General features: G+C 31.8%; 1 protein-coding gene across 5 annotated transcripts in view; it reads left to right on the top strand.

Annotated features, from left to right (window-relative positions):
- GRM7 (glutamate metabotropic receptor 7) overlaps positions 1–15415 on the top strand; it is a 1037525-nt gene that overhangs the window by 962451 nt on the left and 59659 nt on the right. For 2 of the 5 annotated variants that reach the window (XR_007951116.1, XR_007951117.1), the window contains exons 9-12: positions 2484–2730; positions 8953–9044; positions 10460–13678; positions 13792–13912. Coding sequence is in view for 3 of the 5 variants with exons in the window: in XM_051981322.1 (XP_051837282.1) it covers positions 2484–2730; positions 8953–9023 (318 nt within the window). In the remaining 2 variants the exon portion in view is untranslated. Of the gene's footprint in view, positions 1–2459; positions 2731–8952; positions 9045–10459; positions 13679–13791; positions 13913–15415 lie in introns of those variants that run through there. The other 3 variants (XM_051981322.1, XM_051981335.1, XM_051981344.1) reach the window with 3 other exon arrangements.

Here is a 15415-nt window from a genome sequence, read left to right on the forward strand (position 1 = left end):
TGTAGAGCAAGTATCATCACCCAGAATTCCATTTATTGGTGAAATTAAAGTTTTCATTAAAAAAAAAAGCAAATGATAAAAAAACTGCCCTTATTATGGTCAAACAAAATAATTTATTTTTCATTTTGTTGAGGTGATCAGGGTTGAATGACTTTTCCAAGGTCACATAGCTAAAAAGTGTTGTCTAAGGCAAGATTTGAACTAAGGTCCTCTTGACTTTAAGGCTGGTGTTCTATCATCCACTGCACCAATTAGCTATCCCCTAAAGAAGTTTTTAAAATGATATACTAGGCAATTGTATCATGAAGTATTAATGAATTAAAGAACAAATCATAAAAATAACGAATAATTTCATTAAAAATAAGGACAAGGAGATAACACATCAACATTTCTGAGATGCAACCAAATAGTCCTTAAGAAAAAATACATATCTCAAATATTTTCCTTAACAAAAATAAAAGAACAGATCAATATATTAGAAAAATAAACTACTAGAAAATAAATTTAAAACTCAATTAAACAACAAAATAGAAATTCTAAAAAAAACTCAAAGAAAGATAAAGAAAATTTGAAAAGTATTAAGCCAATAAATAAAAGAAGAAACTATTTAAAAAAATAGATTGGAAGAAGAAAATGTCAAACTAAATAAACTGTAACAAAAATAATAAAAAAAGAGAGAATTCAAAATAAATAAATAAAAATTATATTTTGAGAGGGCAAACTATATACAGTTTTTTTTTAAATCAAACAAACAAAAAGTATAGATTGCTATGTTGATTTTCTTCAGAGGTTGCCAGCTATTCCTTTTCTGGTGTTCATCCATTTATATATATATATTCTCACCTCCTTGGTTTTTGCCTGAAGGGAAGAAGTTTGAATTTTATATAATCAATATGTACATCTTTACTTGTCCCTCCCTCCATTCCTTCCCAATGAGTTTCTCTGAACTGAGAATACCAACTATTACCAGAGAGCTAGGTGGAATAGAGGATAGAAAATAAACCTTAGAATCAGATAACCTGAGTTTAAATCTTTCCTTATATATCTCCTATCCATATGACCCTAATTGAATTATTCACATAAATCAGAGAGAGTTAAATCAGAAAAAGAAAATTAGACACTGGTCTGTATGTATGTGTATATATGTGTGTGTGCATGTGTGTAGTTATTCAAAATATACAAAAAATTACTAATAAATTATATTTTTATTTGTAAATGTATATAAATAAAAGTTACTAATAAATGTATTTATTATTAATAATTTTTGAAGCAAAAATTTTAAATAAAATATTAGCAAAGAGGCTGACAACATATGAAAAAGATCATAATCTATGATAAGGTTGCGTTTATAGCAGGAATGCAAAATTAGTTCAATATTAGAAAACTGTGAAATCCACTAAACATATAACAAATTCAGCAAACATACACTTATATCAGTAGATATATAAAAAGCTTTAGACAAAGTACAATGTTCCTTTCTGTTAAAAGCCTTACTAAAACAAATAAATAGAACTTTCCTGAAAGCATTTTAAACAGTATATTTCTAAAGCCAAGAACTACTGTTTGTTATATGTAATAAAGATAGAAAAGAATCTTTTCCAATAAAATCAGGGGTTAAACAAGGGCATCTATTTTACCTCTTCTATTTGACAGTACTAAGTATGCTGGTTAACCAATTAAGCAAAAAAAAAAAAAAAAGTTAAGGAAATAAGCATAAATAAAGAAGAAGCAAAATATCACATTTTGCAGATGATAAGATAGTATCCTTAAAGAACTCTAATCAGTTAGCTAAAAAGTAATTTAACCAATGAATAACTTCTTCAGTCTTGCAGTCTTAGGGTAAATGCATGCAAACTATGAATGTCTAAATAATATCAATACAACTCAACAGAAAGCCATAACAAGAAAAATTATTTTTTTAAAACAAATGCAGAATATTTAAAATACTTAAGAGTTTATCTACTAGGACATTTACAAAATCCATATAAATGCAACTACAAGACACTGTTTATAGAAAGAAAGGCAGGCCTAAGTAATTAGAGAAATATTAATGCTAATGAGTAATAATATAAATTTATTTATTCAACTAACAAAGATTAATTCATTGAATTAGAAAACTAATAATGGAATTTATGTCAACTAAAAAGATGAAGACTTAAAATAAGGAGCAGTGAAAAGAGATTTGCATGCTAGATTTCAGACATCATATTTCTTAAGACAGTGTGAGACTGATTAAAAGAAACAGAGACAGACAGAGGCAGAGACAGAGGGACAGACAGCAACAGAGAGAAAAGAATCAGCAGACTATATATATTTTTTCTCATATTAGTTAAGTATAAAGACTTCACTTATTGAGATAAGGATCTGTTATTTGATTAAAAATTGTCATATGTTTACTAATTATGCACAGTCATTCTTCAGAGCTAAGATGTATTCTACAGTCATTTGATTTTTAATAGTGTCTTATGTGTTGTGTCTCCTAGCTCTACATACAAACTACCACACTTACAATATCCATGAATTTAAGTGCATCAGTGGCGCTGGGGATGCTATACATGCCGAAAGTGTACATCATCATTTTCCATCCTGAGCTGAATGTCCAGAAAAGAAAACGCAGCTTCAAGGCGGTCGTCACAGCAGCTACCATGTCATCTCGGCTCTCACACAAACCTAGTGACAGGCCCAATGGAGAAGCAAAAACAGAACTCTGTGAAAATGTAGACCCAAATAGTAAGTATCATTCATTTTCTTCTCTCCATTTTTTTTTTTTTTGCTCTTGCTTCACTGAGTCTGGAAGAAATGTTTGTTTGATTTTTTTTTTAAACTGCATACAGTTTGCCCTCTCAAAGTATAGACTGCTGTGTTGATTTTCCTCAGATGTTGCCAGCTGTTTCCTTTCTGGTGTTCATCCCTTTGAAAAAAAAATTCCTACTTCCTTGGTTTTTGCCTGAAGGGAAAAAACTTTGAATTATGTATAATCAATATGTACATCACTTGCCTCTCCCTCCATTTTTTTCCAGTGAGTTTCTCAGAGCTGAGAATACCAGCTGTTACCAGAGAGAGAGGTGGTACAGTGGATAGAGTATAGACCTTAGAATTAGATTACCTGCGTTCAAATCTTTCATCATATATCTCCTATCCATATGACTCTAATTGAATTATTCACAGCTCAATTTCAGCTGTGTCAGGAAATGATAATAGGACTTACCTCCTCAGATTGTTGTCAGGATAAAATGAAGTATTTGTCAGGCAAACTTAATAACTTGTTAATAATAATTATTATTTTTATTAATATTATCAGGACCAAATGACATAAATAATTTCATGGCTCAATATAGATAGTTCTTGGCTTCTTCCCAATAAAGAAGACATAATTCTTGAACAAAGTAAAACAAGGCTTTAGGCATCAGATTGATATATTTAAAAATAGCAAAGCTTATATTTCTTTTTCTCTCAAGCTATTGGGGAAGGAGATTTTTAAAAGTTATTTTTCATTAATCACGTCCCCAAATCCCTACATAAAGTATGGATAGAGGTTGGACAATACTATTTCTAAGGAAACATACTAAGACATTATTATCATTATCACATGGAACATGCTATTCTTGAATTTCATGTTGTTTTCTACATTGATAGGCAATAAGCTTCTGAAGAAGTATTCTCATGTCCCAGATGATATATAATGAATTTAAAATATGTAGGTAAATATATATATGGTCTTATGTACCATTTGGAAAATTGGTTTGGATCCATAAAAATATTTGAATCCCTAGAAGCAAACTTTTCTGTCTTTGTATTTGGATGGATTTATTTGTGAATGTAATGTACTAGGCCCTGATTCACAGAGTACATGATCATACTGATCATCATTAACTTGTTAGATCAGAAAGCAAATTTTATCAAAGAACAAATATACCTTGTTTCCTTGTTCTATATAAATATTTGTAACCAATATCACCATGCAGAATTCATATTCTTTTAAGTATTTATAATATTTCTGGATTATAAACTAGACGTTTACAAAGTATGTTGAATCATTCAGAACAGGAAGATAGTATTCTGTACATTACTCTCTAGTACATGAAATAATTATGTTGCAGCACAAATATTGTTAGTGCTCTCTCTAAAGAAGCTCTGAGGCAAGCTGGCTTAATAGGCTTGAAATACTCAATACTTTTTGCACTAAAAGCAAGACTAAGTTTCTTTAAAAAATAAAGAGGCTTATTGCTTCCTGACCTCTACAAATGCTTGGAAGATGTCCCATTTCATTGACTTTCCCATTCTTTAAAATTGTTTCCTGGGAATGACATCAATTTAACAATAATTAAGTATTTGTAAGATTCAAATTGAAAGCAATAAATATCAAGGAGTATGATTCTGGGCAGTTAACTTCAATATGTCTCAAGGGTAAGGAAGGTGAGAAGTAAGAACAAAAGAAAAAATATGCAAAAATGTAGAATAAGGAAAGAAAGAATAAGAAATAAATCAACATTTTGTCAATGGGTTCAATAGCAAGTGGTCAATATTATGATATAAGTGTTGAAAGGGCAAGAGGGAAAATAATAGAAAATAGGTAGAAATAGTTATCTGATATGGCACCAACACCAAATAGTTGTTTAATTTAATGTTTCCTTTCTTTCAGTTGTGATAATGTGTTACTATTTATTGTGATAGTGTGTCACAACTATTCAGTTGTGATAATATATTACTTTTTCAACCCTACGGCAATCATGGCAGTCAAATGATCGGCTTCCATAAGGAAAGTGCCTTCTACCATATATATTGATGATGATACCTACCTATTTTACAACTTTTATGCTAGAGAATGTCATACTAAGTTGTATATAATCAAATTCCAACACTGAGATTTAGATTATAATTTAGATAATAATTTCTTTAAAAAGAAAAAAGAAAACAAACATAAATTTAATTAATTCATCTTTGAGCTAAAAAGAAACTAAAAAAGAAGCACATGTTGACAAGCTAAATTTTCCAGTCAAGTAACAGTCAATAGCATTAATTAAGCATTGAATATATGACAGACCCCACGGTAAGTGTTAATCATCAAAAGAGAAGCAAGAATAGTTTCTGTTTTCAAGAAACTTACATTCCAATAGTAAGTTAAATCAGAATTTATGAAGATGGACAGACTTTCAAACCATGTCACTAGAGTGCTTACTAGTTTTACAGGGTATTTCTATTGCCTTTAAACTTAAGGGAGCAGTCACCTTCTTTGATCAGTCTTGTGTTTATATTTTGGGCCACTATCAGATTATATTCATAAATGAATAGAGCTTGAAGTTATTTCAAACTTTCAATGCAGAGGTTATCTCCTGTTCAAGTCCATCTATTTATTTATTTTGCAAGTCAACGCTTTTAATAAAAATCAGTTCTTTTTTCATGATGTTATTTCCAATGAAGATAAAGTTTTAAGTGACAGAACTTCATTCTGTGTATTATGAAATGTCTTATTACTTTTTGTTTTGTATTTAAAGAGAAGAGTAACCAGAGTTGAAAGGTTACTCTGGAAGGCTGCTCAGGTAGAGGCCTACCTTATTAAGCTAAACATTGTTTTTAAATGTTTTCAAAGTATACTGATCATGATAATGATCCCACTATTTTTGGATTTGCAGAAGGCCTGTCCGTCAAGAAGATTATTAGACTAATTCTCTTATGAGGTTATATTGATATAATACTAACCAACACAACATCATTTTAGGCCAAAAATAAGTTTTAAAAAGGCAATCAAAATGACTGCTCGGAATTGTGTAGTCCAAACAAAAAAATTGATGAATTTAATTTTTTTCCAGCTGTTTCTCTGCTGTGTAGACATACTTTAAAATTAATTTTAAAAAACACACAAAAACAATACAGCTGCTATACAGGGGAGAAATTATATTAATCATAAATCCTGAAATTAGAGATGTGCCAAAGACCAGTAGGAGATTCATGTACCTCAAAACCTTGGGGTTTCTCATGGACCAGCCCACAAAAGCTACAAAAGAGGAAAGATAAAAGTGTAAAGTAATGTAATAGGAAGTTTTATCTTAATCACTTAATGCTGAAATATGTTCACATTGAATTCCAAAGTAACAAACTGGATTTAGTGTTCATCAGGCATTTTCAGGATTCTTATTCTTAATGCTGGTCTAGGCTTCCATCTTTCTGATGGGCTAAAATGAAATATTTACCATCACCATATGGTCTTTAATTGGGAGTAAAAGTGAGGAATAAATATAAACAATTTGTAGCATAATTATGATTTTAAAGATAGAGTTGTTAAACTCAAAGAAAGTACCTCCTAGACATAGAAGAAAATAGAATGTAAGTATTGGGGAAAGGGAAGGCATATTGAATTGATGAAGATAAAAGAGAATTGTATTTGGGACATTCTCCATCAATTATGTGTTTGGTCAGAGCTATCTAAATAATTGATACAATTGTCTACTTATGGATCCTTCTCCTTTGACCAAAGTAAAAAAAAAAAAAAAAAAAAAAAAAAAAAAAAAGATGTGAAATATTAAGCTGGACACTAAATTACCAGCTTAAACTGTATAAAAAGAATTTTCCTTCAACATGAGTAAACGGAGATGTATTCTGTACTATTTGCTCTATAAAAATATAGATAAGAGCTGAATCCATGAACTGCTCTTCTAAGTAAAACATGGAACAGAAACATCCTCATACCATTGTTGCTCTGGAACACTCAGTCTTAATGTATTTCGATCTTCAGTGTTTTTATTTTTAACAACTCAGGTTCATCATTCAAGTTTGCCATCTGGTATGTGCATGTTTTTATTCATCTAACAACTCTGTTCTGCAATTGTATGTTCACATAAAAATGGTTTCTTAGTGGCTTAAGAAGTGCAGAATCCATTTCACCACAGGTCTATTTCTTCAACAAGTCATCTTCCTATCATGTTGTTTTCTCCTGTTGGATTTCACAGTTACCTGAAAAAACAATCTCCATCACATCTTCAATGACTAGAAAGTGATTGTTCTTGGATCTGTACATGTCTGTGATTTCACTGAAAATTTAAAGAGTTGGAATTGGTACAATTTATTTGTGAAACTACCTTATATTCTGCCATGCTGAATTGTCTGGGTAACTCAGCCATAGAAATATATTTCAGTTGGGTAGAGACCATGAATGAGTCCCCCATTGTTAGAAACAGACCAGTATGTCTGGCAACAATTTGCAAGGGGACAGACCTTTTGGCTGGGGACTTTCTTTCTCAACAGTTTTTTTTTTTTTTTCCTTGAAAAAGTGGATATTTTCAAGAAGAAAGCTACAAGCTGAGCTCTTTTCTTTGTGTTGGAATAGCATAGTATTATCATGACAAAAAGGTAAACTGGAAGCAAGATGTACTTGGCCCTCAATTGATCACTGAAGTGGTAATTTTCAAAATGGGTGGAGAATGTTAACTACATGGCATCAGAATTCTGAAGGGATGAGAAGAGAAGGGTGAACAGCTGTCTTTTTCATCTGATGCTTGCCAGTATAAGACTATACCATGTGATTTTTTACTGGGTATAGGGCCCACTCAAGCATGAAAGAATAATGTGTCCCAGGGAGCTGGAACAGTCTGTCTCAGTTCATGTTTCAGCATGTGGTTGCCTTGGAGTCAATCCCAGCTGATCAATGAAAGAAGCAAAATGTTCTTCGAGTCTTGTAGGCCACCTTCCATATTCAATGTCCTTGATTCTCAGAGCACAGTTCTGCAGAGGAACAATGCAGAGATGGCATGGCATCTTCCCCAACCTTCTTTTTTTGTTTTCCCCAACAGATCAACTGGTTAGATTAGGGAGGTATAAGAGGAATGTGTTGACTTGAAAGCAACAAAGCTATAATGGTCCTTCTTAGAGGTACCCAAACCTAATGTGTTTTCTCTTCCTGGCTTATAATGCTGGGAAATATATGAGCAGAATGTTAGCATAAGTCTTGGGAGCAAGATGAAAACCAAGTGTATTTTATTTTCTGAGGACTGCTGCAAATAGATTTGTGTGGGGCAAAAGGAATCAAATTTGGAAGAAAGATGCAATGTTTGTCAATTTTTTAAAGTCAAAATATTACATATACTTCCTGTTGATGTAGCCACTAGTGCAAGAGCTGTTGGAAATGGTATGAATATGGGATCTCAAAGAAAGAGCCAAAAAGCAAAACATTTTTGTTAGTCTCAAAATGCTAGGTAATTTTGTTTATATTTTAGTGTGCCCACTGTCAGAAAGTCTTGTCAGGTTGCTGTGGAAAGTGCAAGGAAAAGGAAGAAGATGGGATCAGGGAATCAGGGAAGGCTGTGTTGACTTGTGTTGTCATCATTGCGTTTCTTCATTTGTTCCAATCTCAAACATTGCAAACATGGTGTTACCTGTTTCATTCTCCTGGACAAGTCAAACAAAACCTATAAGATAAGGTCAAGGAAAAAGAATAGCAAGAGAAAAGGGACAGTCCTTCCTGAGCTGGTTAAAGAGTTAATCTGACCAAGGAAACCCTCCCTACAAAGGTGGATAGGACAGTGGAAAGAGCACTAATACTGGAATCAGAGGGCCTGGATTCAAATCCTCCCTCTGAGGCCTACTATCTATTAATTTTCGTTATGACACTTAACTTCCCTGGACTTCAGTCAGTTCCCACATCTGTACAATATGGGGACTGCATCAAATGACTTAATTTCCCTGCTATGTCTAAAATTTTTATCCTTTATTCCTGAAATAAGTTGACTATTATTCAAATACAAACAATTAGGATCCATGTTCAGAGGTACCTGAATTTTAAGAAACTGGTTTGTCCATTTCTAATTCACTGTTTAATTATTCCAGGTGGCTAATGCAGTCCACTGAAACAGTGGGAATCAGTTGTATGGTCTCTATCGCAGCCTCTTCTCCAACTCATAAAAAAGTGCTTTGTACACTGATTATTTTTGACAGCCCAATATATTTACTTTCCCGTAGACTCCATACCACCAGTAAGAAAAAGCGTACAAAAATCTGTTACTTGGTACACTATTCCACCTACAGTATAGCTTTTGCCTGCTTTCCCAAAGGTAAGAAAAAAAACTACTAATTTTTATTTATTCTTATGTTTTTGTTGTTTTTAATACTGATTTATAATAAATAGCTGTGGCATTTTCACCTCATATAAGTTATGTTACCTGGAAGCTGCATATAGTTATTAATGAAAGTGTTTGTGGCTGGGCATGGTATTGCTTGCTTTTAATTTTGGCTGCTGGGAAGTCAAGATCTGATGACTCTCTTGAGCTTGGGGGATCTGTGCAGAAGACTAAGCTGATCAGGTGTATGTACTTGGTACTGATATGGTCAATCCCTGGGATGGAGCACCCGGTTGCCTGAGAAGGAGCAATCTAGATCTGATGGGAAACAGAAGAGGCAAAAACTCCCATGCTGCTTAGTAGGGATGGACTGTGGGAAACCTGTGGACTGCTAGCAAGGGCAAGACAGGTAGACCTAATCTTTTATTTTAAAAGAAGTATTGGTAATTGTGACTTCATGCACCATGTTTCCAAATATTATCTTTGCTGTCCTTCTCTTATTAAAATTCTTTGTTAGTGCCTGCTATGGCCACCCAAGTATATATGTACAATCATTTGGCCACTCTCCACTCCCACCAAAGAATAGAAAAAAAAAATGTTGTTTTCTTCATCACTGTAACTGAATGAACCAAAAAAACAGGTCATTGAGAATAGTGTTTACACATGTAAATGAGTCAAATATTTCTTACCATTTGTAGCTTTTTTTGTTCAAAATGTACTTGTGTGACCTCAGTGTCAAAAAAAAAAATGCAATCCTCTGGTGACAAAGGGATATGCTTTGTAATTAAAAGTCAACCTAGAAAAAATCTTCAATTTTGTTTTTCTGTATAAGAGAAGTTCATAATAGTTTGGAATTTTAAGGCCTGAGTGTTTTTCGGTAGCTTAAGAAAGGCACAGTAATTTTCCTACTTCTGTACATTGCTATGATGATTTTTTTTTCATTCTTACTTTCTGATAAAAATTCATGGTTTAGGAAAACATAAAACCAACATTTAAGCTATTTTCAGGAAAGAAGGTGGGAAGATTGCTGTGATCTAAAAATGGTCTTCAAGATGAGGTAAACAAGGGCACCAGAGGAATGGTGAAATAAGTTGTCCAAGTAATCAAAAAAAAAAAAAAATTAAGAACAACATGAAAAGTGTGAATTTAATATTTGAATAGATTGCCATAAAATACAATGGTTAATCAATGATCTTGTACATGATTTCTCTACAATTATGGAAATCTCTCTACAAAAGATTTAGAAATATTTGCTTTTTATTTCAATCATAGCAAAATTAGAAAGGAATAAAAATGATTCTTTTATCAACAGTAATCAGGACTTCCCAATCTGTGTGAAATATTGGGTGGAAGGGAAAAACATATTATAAAATCTTTTTTTTTTTTTTTTTTTTTTTTGCAATTCCCAGGAAAGGATCCATTCAATTTTACATTAATATCAATTATCATAATTGAAGAATGGATTGAAGATATCAAAGCAGATGCTACAAAAATTAGAAAAAGAGAAAAGGAGGAAAATAATGTACAATCTTATTGGACAAAAGACTCTCACATCCAGACTCTATGGAAGCCATCAATGGGCAGTACCTATTCTAGTTCCCATCATTGTTCCATGTTATTCTATATTCAAATACATGTCATTCATATTTTTCATTTAGTTCCATGTAATATGAAAATAATTCTGACAAAAAAGAACTGTTTTTTATTGATGTCATAGGCATGTTACCTTTAATTTCTGTTTTATTGCTCTCATAAGTTATTTCCTTTTTTCAGATCATAATGATCTGCCCTAGTTTTTAAATAGGACATTGCTTTCCCAATCTCCCTATCCCCACTGAGGAAGTCCAGAGAGATTTAAAGTTTTTTTTTGCAGAATGAGAGCTTGTCAAAACACTGGCGTTCATCACTTTAATCGTCTTCTTACTCGACTGCTTGAAAATAAATGAGAAGGAATTTTTTTCTTGTGTAAAAATGATAGATTTAATCTTAAGCCATTAAAAATTCTCTTTAGCTCTACTGCTAGTTGATGGTTTTTTTTTTTTTTTTTTATCTTAAGGGTAAAAGACTAAAATACTTTATATCAATCATTAAGAAAGAAATATTACATTGTGCCTTTTAGACACAAACTAAACTGTTTCTGGCATCTCCTTTCATAAAAAGTTTCCCAAGATGATTTTGTAGAACTTTGACACCTCCATTGTTAAGTTCAAAAACAGGTGCTTGAAAAACATTATTTTCATGTATGAAAGATCTGAATATAAGTTCAGTGAGAGAATGTACTTCTGTTGCTCAAGACCAGACTTGCTACATTTAGAGAGGGCCATTGCCCAAAAATTGACCAAAGAGTGGGATGACCAAAGATTAGGATGATGATTTATGAAAGACAAAAATGATAGATTTAATCTGATTTGAAATTAAAATTCTAGTTAACTTACCACATCTTCATGTTTTCATTGATTTTAAGGGCTTAAGTCACAAAAACTAGCTATGCAAGGTAAAGAAGAGCTTTGGTTTTCATGGAAAGACAATATGATACCATTAAAATCATGGTAATTTGAATTAACTATCGCACTGTCTTATATCATTTTAAAAACATTATAAATGAGAGTGTAGCCTGTTCTGGGTCATTTGTAGATTGTCAAAACAAATGACCATTTTTAGGCAGGTCAGTTAATTAGTCAAGTAAGCTCATTCTCTACTTAGAACAAATTCCATCTAGTGAATACATTCCACAATATTAATCATAAGCAATATCTTGACATCATGTATAAAGAGCTAATCTCAGAGCTAGGAAAACGTATATTCAAATCATGTCTCTGATAAACACTGGCCTTTTAACCCTGGACATGACATATAACCTTCCTAATGTGCTAGGAATATCTCTTAAACGTATAATTTCAAAAACATGTTGTCATATAATGTGATGACCACATTAGCACCCTGAATACCTTAGAATCATCCAGAATCAGGATAAGCAAAAGTCCTTGGTCTTTATTCTTGGTCTTTAAAGGTAGAAGTGAATTGGATGGATGCAGAATCTCCACGACCTCCTTCTTTCTCGTCTACTGCCAAAGTGACCCTGGCTAGTCTTACTTCATCCCCTAGTCCCTCCTACAATTCTCTGTATACACCAATTATCAAGCCAGCAAAGGATAGTGGGAAGGACCATTTTCCAAGCATTTGCTTATAGAGTATTGTCCAATTGGTAATTAACCTTAAGTGCTCGGTTGTCCGATCTCAGTGCATCTACTGGAGTTTTAGCCCTTTATAATGTAGTAGTAGAAGGAATTTTTTCATCTAAGAGTTCTCTATACCAAAGAAATAATCTAATTCCAATTGAAAATAGTCAAATATAAACACTTTGAGCATGAATAAAGTTAAATGTTGATTTCATTCCTGATTCCTTTTTATATAAAATGTATATAGTTATCTACCAGTTCTTCTATCATACTTTCCGAAATCCCATAATGCATCAAAATTAAATTCATCTTATTTCAGTATATTTATACTCAATGAATTAAACTTTTTCTCAATGAATATTTCTTACTACTAGTCTTTTTAAAAAAACTTCCTTGTGTAAATAAGGAAAAGTACCTAAAAGTCTGCTTAAATACCCTGTATCTTCTAGGTTAGGAGAATAAATTTTCCTATGTATTTCATAAAATAATGTGAGAATTGCCCTCACCTAATCACTTTCTTCACTAAGCATTATTAAATTACATATTTAAATGTGGAAGAGATCTCAGAGGCTATTTATATCAAGTTCTTCATTTTTTGTAGTTGAGAAATCGAAAGGCCCAGGGAAATTTTGTGACTTCTCCACTGATACTTTGTCTCTTTTGATTAGAATGAGCATTCAAATTATAGGTTCAAATCTAAGAGTTTAAGGCCATTCAATACTCAAATAGATTTCTCATTGCATAGATATGGATATTACCTTGACTGATTGAGATTAGCAGACAGTTAAACCATTTTATAAAAGAAGGGGAAAAACTACTCCATCATCTATAGTGTATTATAAAATTAATTTGTAAAAGGCAATCATATTATCAGACTTTAAAAAAATCTATTTTGGTGCATTTTTCCTAATATGATATTTGGTATTAGAAAATCAATGAAATATCATTCAAGTATAATGCAGACTGCCTAGGCAAATATAATAAGATTGTGATTTATTCATGCCCTTTAAACAGGTATCAAATGGATTGAATCCTCACGGGGAATAGTATAAAATTTATAATATTTTTCTTCTAAATTGCATAGCATGATACATTTTCAACTGCAGAATGGTGTCACCCTCACATTTAAATGGCTACATTCTCTACTAATATCTAATTGTATAATTTTATAATTGTTGCATACATTTTCTCTAAAAAGAAGCAATCAGAGCTTAATGACTTTTAATCCATGACAATCATATCACTTTTAAACGAATGTATTTTTTTTAAGATCCATTTATTCTTGTGACATTTTTCTTCTAACATCTATGGGAATATCTTCTCAATAATGAAGCAATGTTGTCTCTGTTTTGTTTCTGCCTACTAAAGACATTACTCAACTTTGCAGATCTTCTGTCGTACAGTGGAACTTGGAAACATTTTTAATTATCTATTCTCAAGGATCCAAAGGTAATCATTTTTTTTCCTTCTTTATGATCTCTTTGTAGTCTTTCCTTTTTTTTTTTCCCCTCTCAAGTATAAGATTAATTTCAAATTATCTTTATATCTCGGCCCTATTTCAGAGTAATTTCGGGCTTGTCCAGTTCTTTAAGAATGTGAACAGATCTCATCAATGCATGATTTAGCTGAACTCTGACCAGAACTGCAGAAGAAGAATAGCATTCAAAGGAAGGCCAAATTTTTGTAAGTGTTATGAATGTCCCCTATTAAATTATGCACATATTATATTGCATATAATTTAATAGTTGATTACTATAAGTTGTAGTCATTTTCCCCCATCATCTTCATCATAAAATGAGTTTCTTAAAAAAAAAAATCTTGAGATATTGAGAGAAATTTGTCTTTATCTAAAGAAATAATGTGAAAAAACCTTAAATTTTAGTGCCTATTTGCTCAAATGTATTTCTATATGCTGTTTCTTTTTTATATTGAGTTATTCTATCTCTTATTTTCTTCCATCAAAAAACTTAAAGTTGAAAGTTAATACAATTTCTCACTCAATGCAAGAATTCTTTTATTTAATTATTTTAAATGGTTACTTGGGCTCTAAATATTCATCATTGTTATCAAGATCATCATCAAAAAAAAAAAAAAAGAAAGAAAATATAACACACACAGCAGTTCAGCTTAATGGACAAAGTGCCACTTTTGAGATCATGAAGACTTAAGTTCAAATTTACTTTCTTCCTAATCATATGGGCAAATACATTTAATCTCTCTGAGTCTTGGTTTCTTCATCCTGAAAATGGGAAATAATACCTTTAATATCTACCTCATAAGATTGTTGCTAACAATTTTAAGTTAAAATGAAAAAAAAAATGATAGGCTAACTTGAAAAAAAAAAGATATGCACAGTGCTTTGTGATTAATTAAAAACTGTATGTCCACAATTTATTATTGTGTTTTTTGAAGGTTTGCAAAATGTATCTCACTCAGCAACATTGTGAGAAAAATAAATTCAGTGCCAATTTCTTATTCTTATCCAACTCCTTAGCTTTATTTGTCTGCCAATTTTAGATTTCGCCTATTTTAGAATCTATTTATTTGGTAAAAGTGAGATGGTCATCAGTCACTCAGCAGGGCAGTAATAGGACTTTTCGGCTCATTCTGTTTGATTTATTTCTGTGATGAAGTCAGACAGGGATTTGCTGGTTGGATACATACTTGACAGCTTTTTAAGAGAAATAATTTTCCTAAAATTTTCTTAGAGTGATATAAGGATAGTACAGAGATTCAATTAACATTTACAGATATAAATATGGTGTCATTATTAGGGTATTGTATACACAAATCAAATCAAAGAACCAAACTCATTCTTTCAGGTAAAGAATATATAACCAACCAACCAAACAAACAAACAAAAAGCAAACAACAAAACCTTTGGCCTACCTAATCTAACTAAAACTAAGTTTAATCAGATAGCTAATCTTTCATTCTGAAAAGAAAACTGGAAAAAAATAATAAATTGGGTTTTTCTACAATTCTTCATAATAGTTAATCCCATTGGAAATCATTGTATAAGAGATCTTAAAGTTTACCTCTTACAGAGATTATTGTCAATTCTGCATGGAATAGTGAGTAAAGAACAAAACTTCAGGTTCAAAAGACCTGGGTTCCTTATGGGCAAGTCACTTAAACTCTCTGTGTTTCAGATTATTCATCTATTAAAAGAGAGGATTGGATTAG

The sequence above is a fragment of the Antechinus flavipes genome, chromosome 1 (genome assembly GCF_016432865.1).
Source record: "Antechinus flavipes isolate AdamAnt ecotype Samford, QLD, Australia chromosome 1, AdamAnt_v2, whole genome shotgun sequence".
Lineage (NCBI taxonomy): Eukaryota > Metazoa > Chordata > Mammalia > Dasyuromorphia > Dasyuridae > Antechinus > Antechinus flavipes.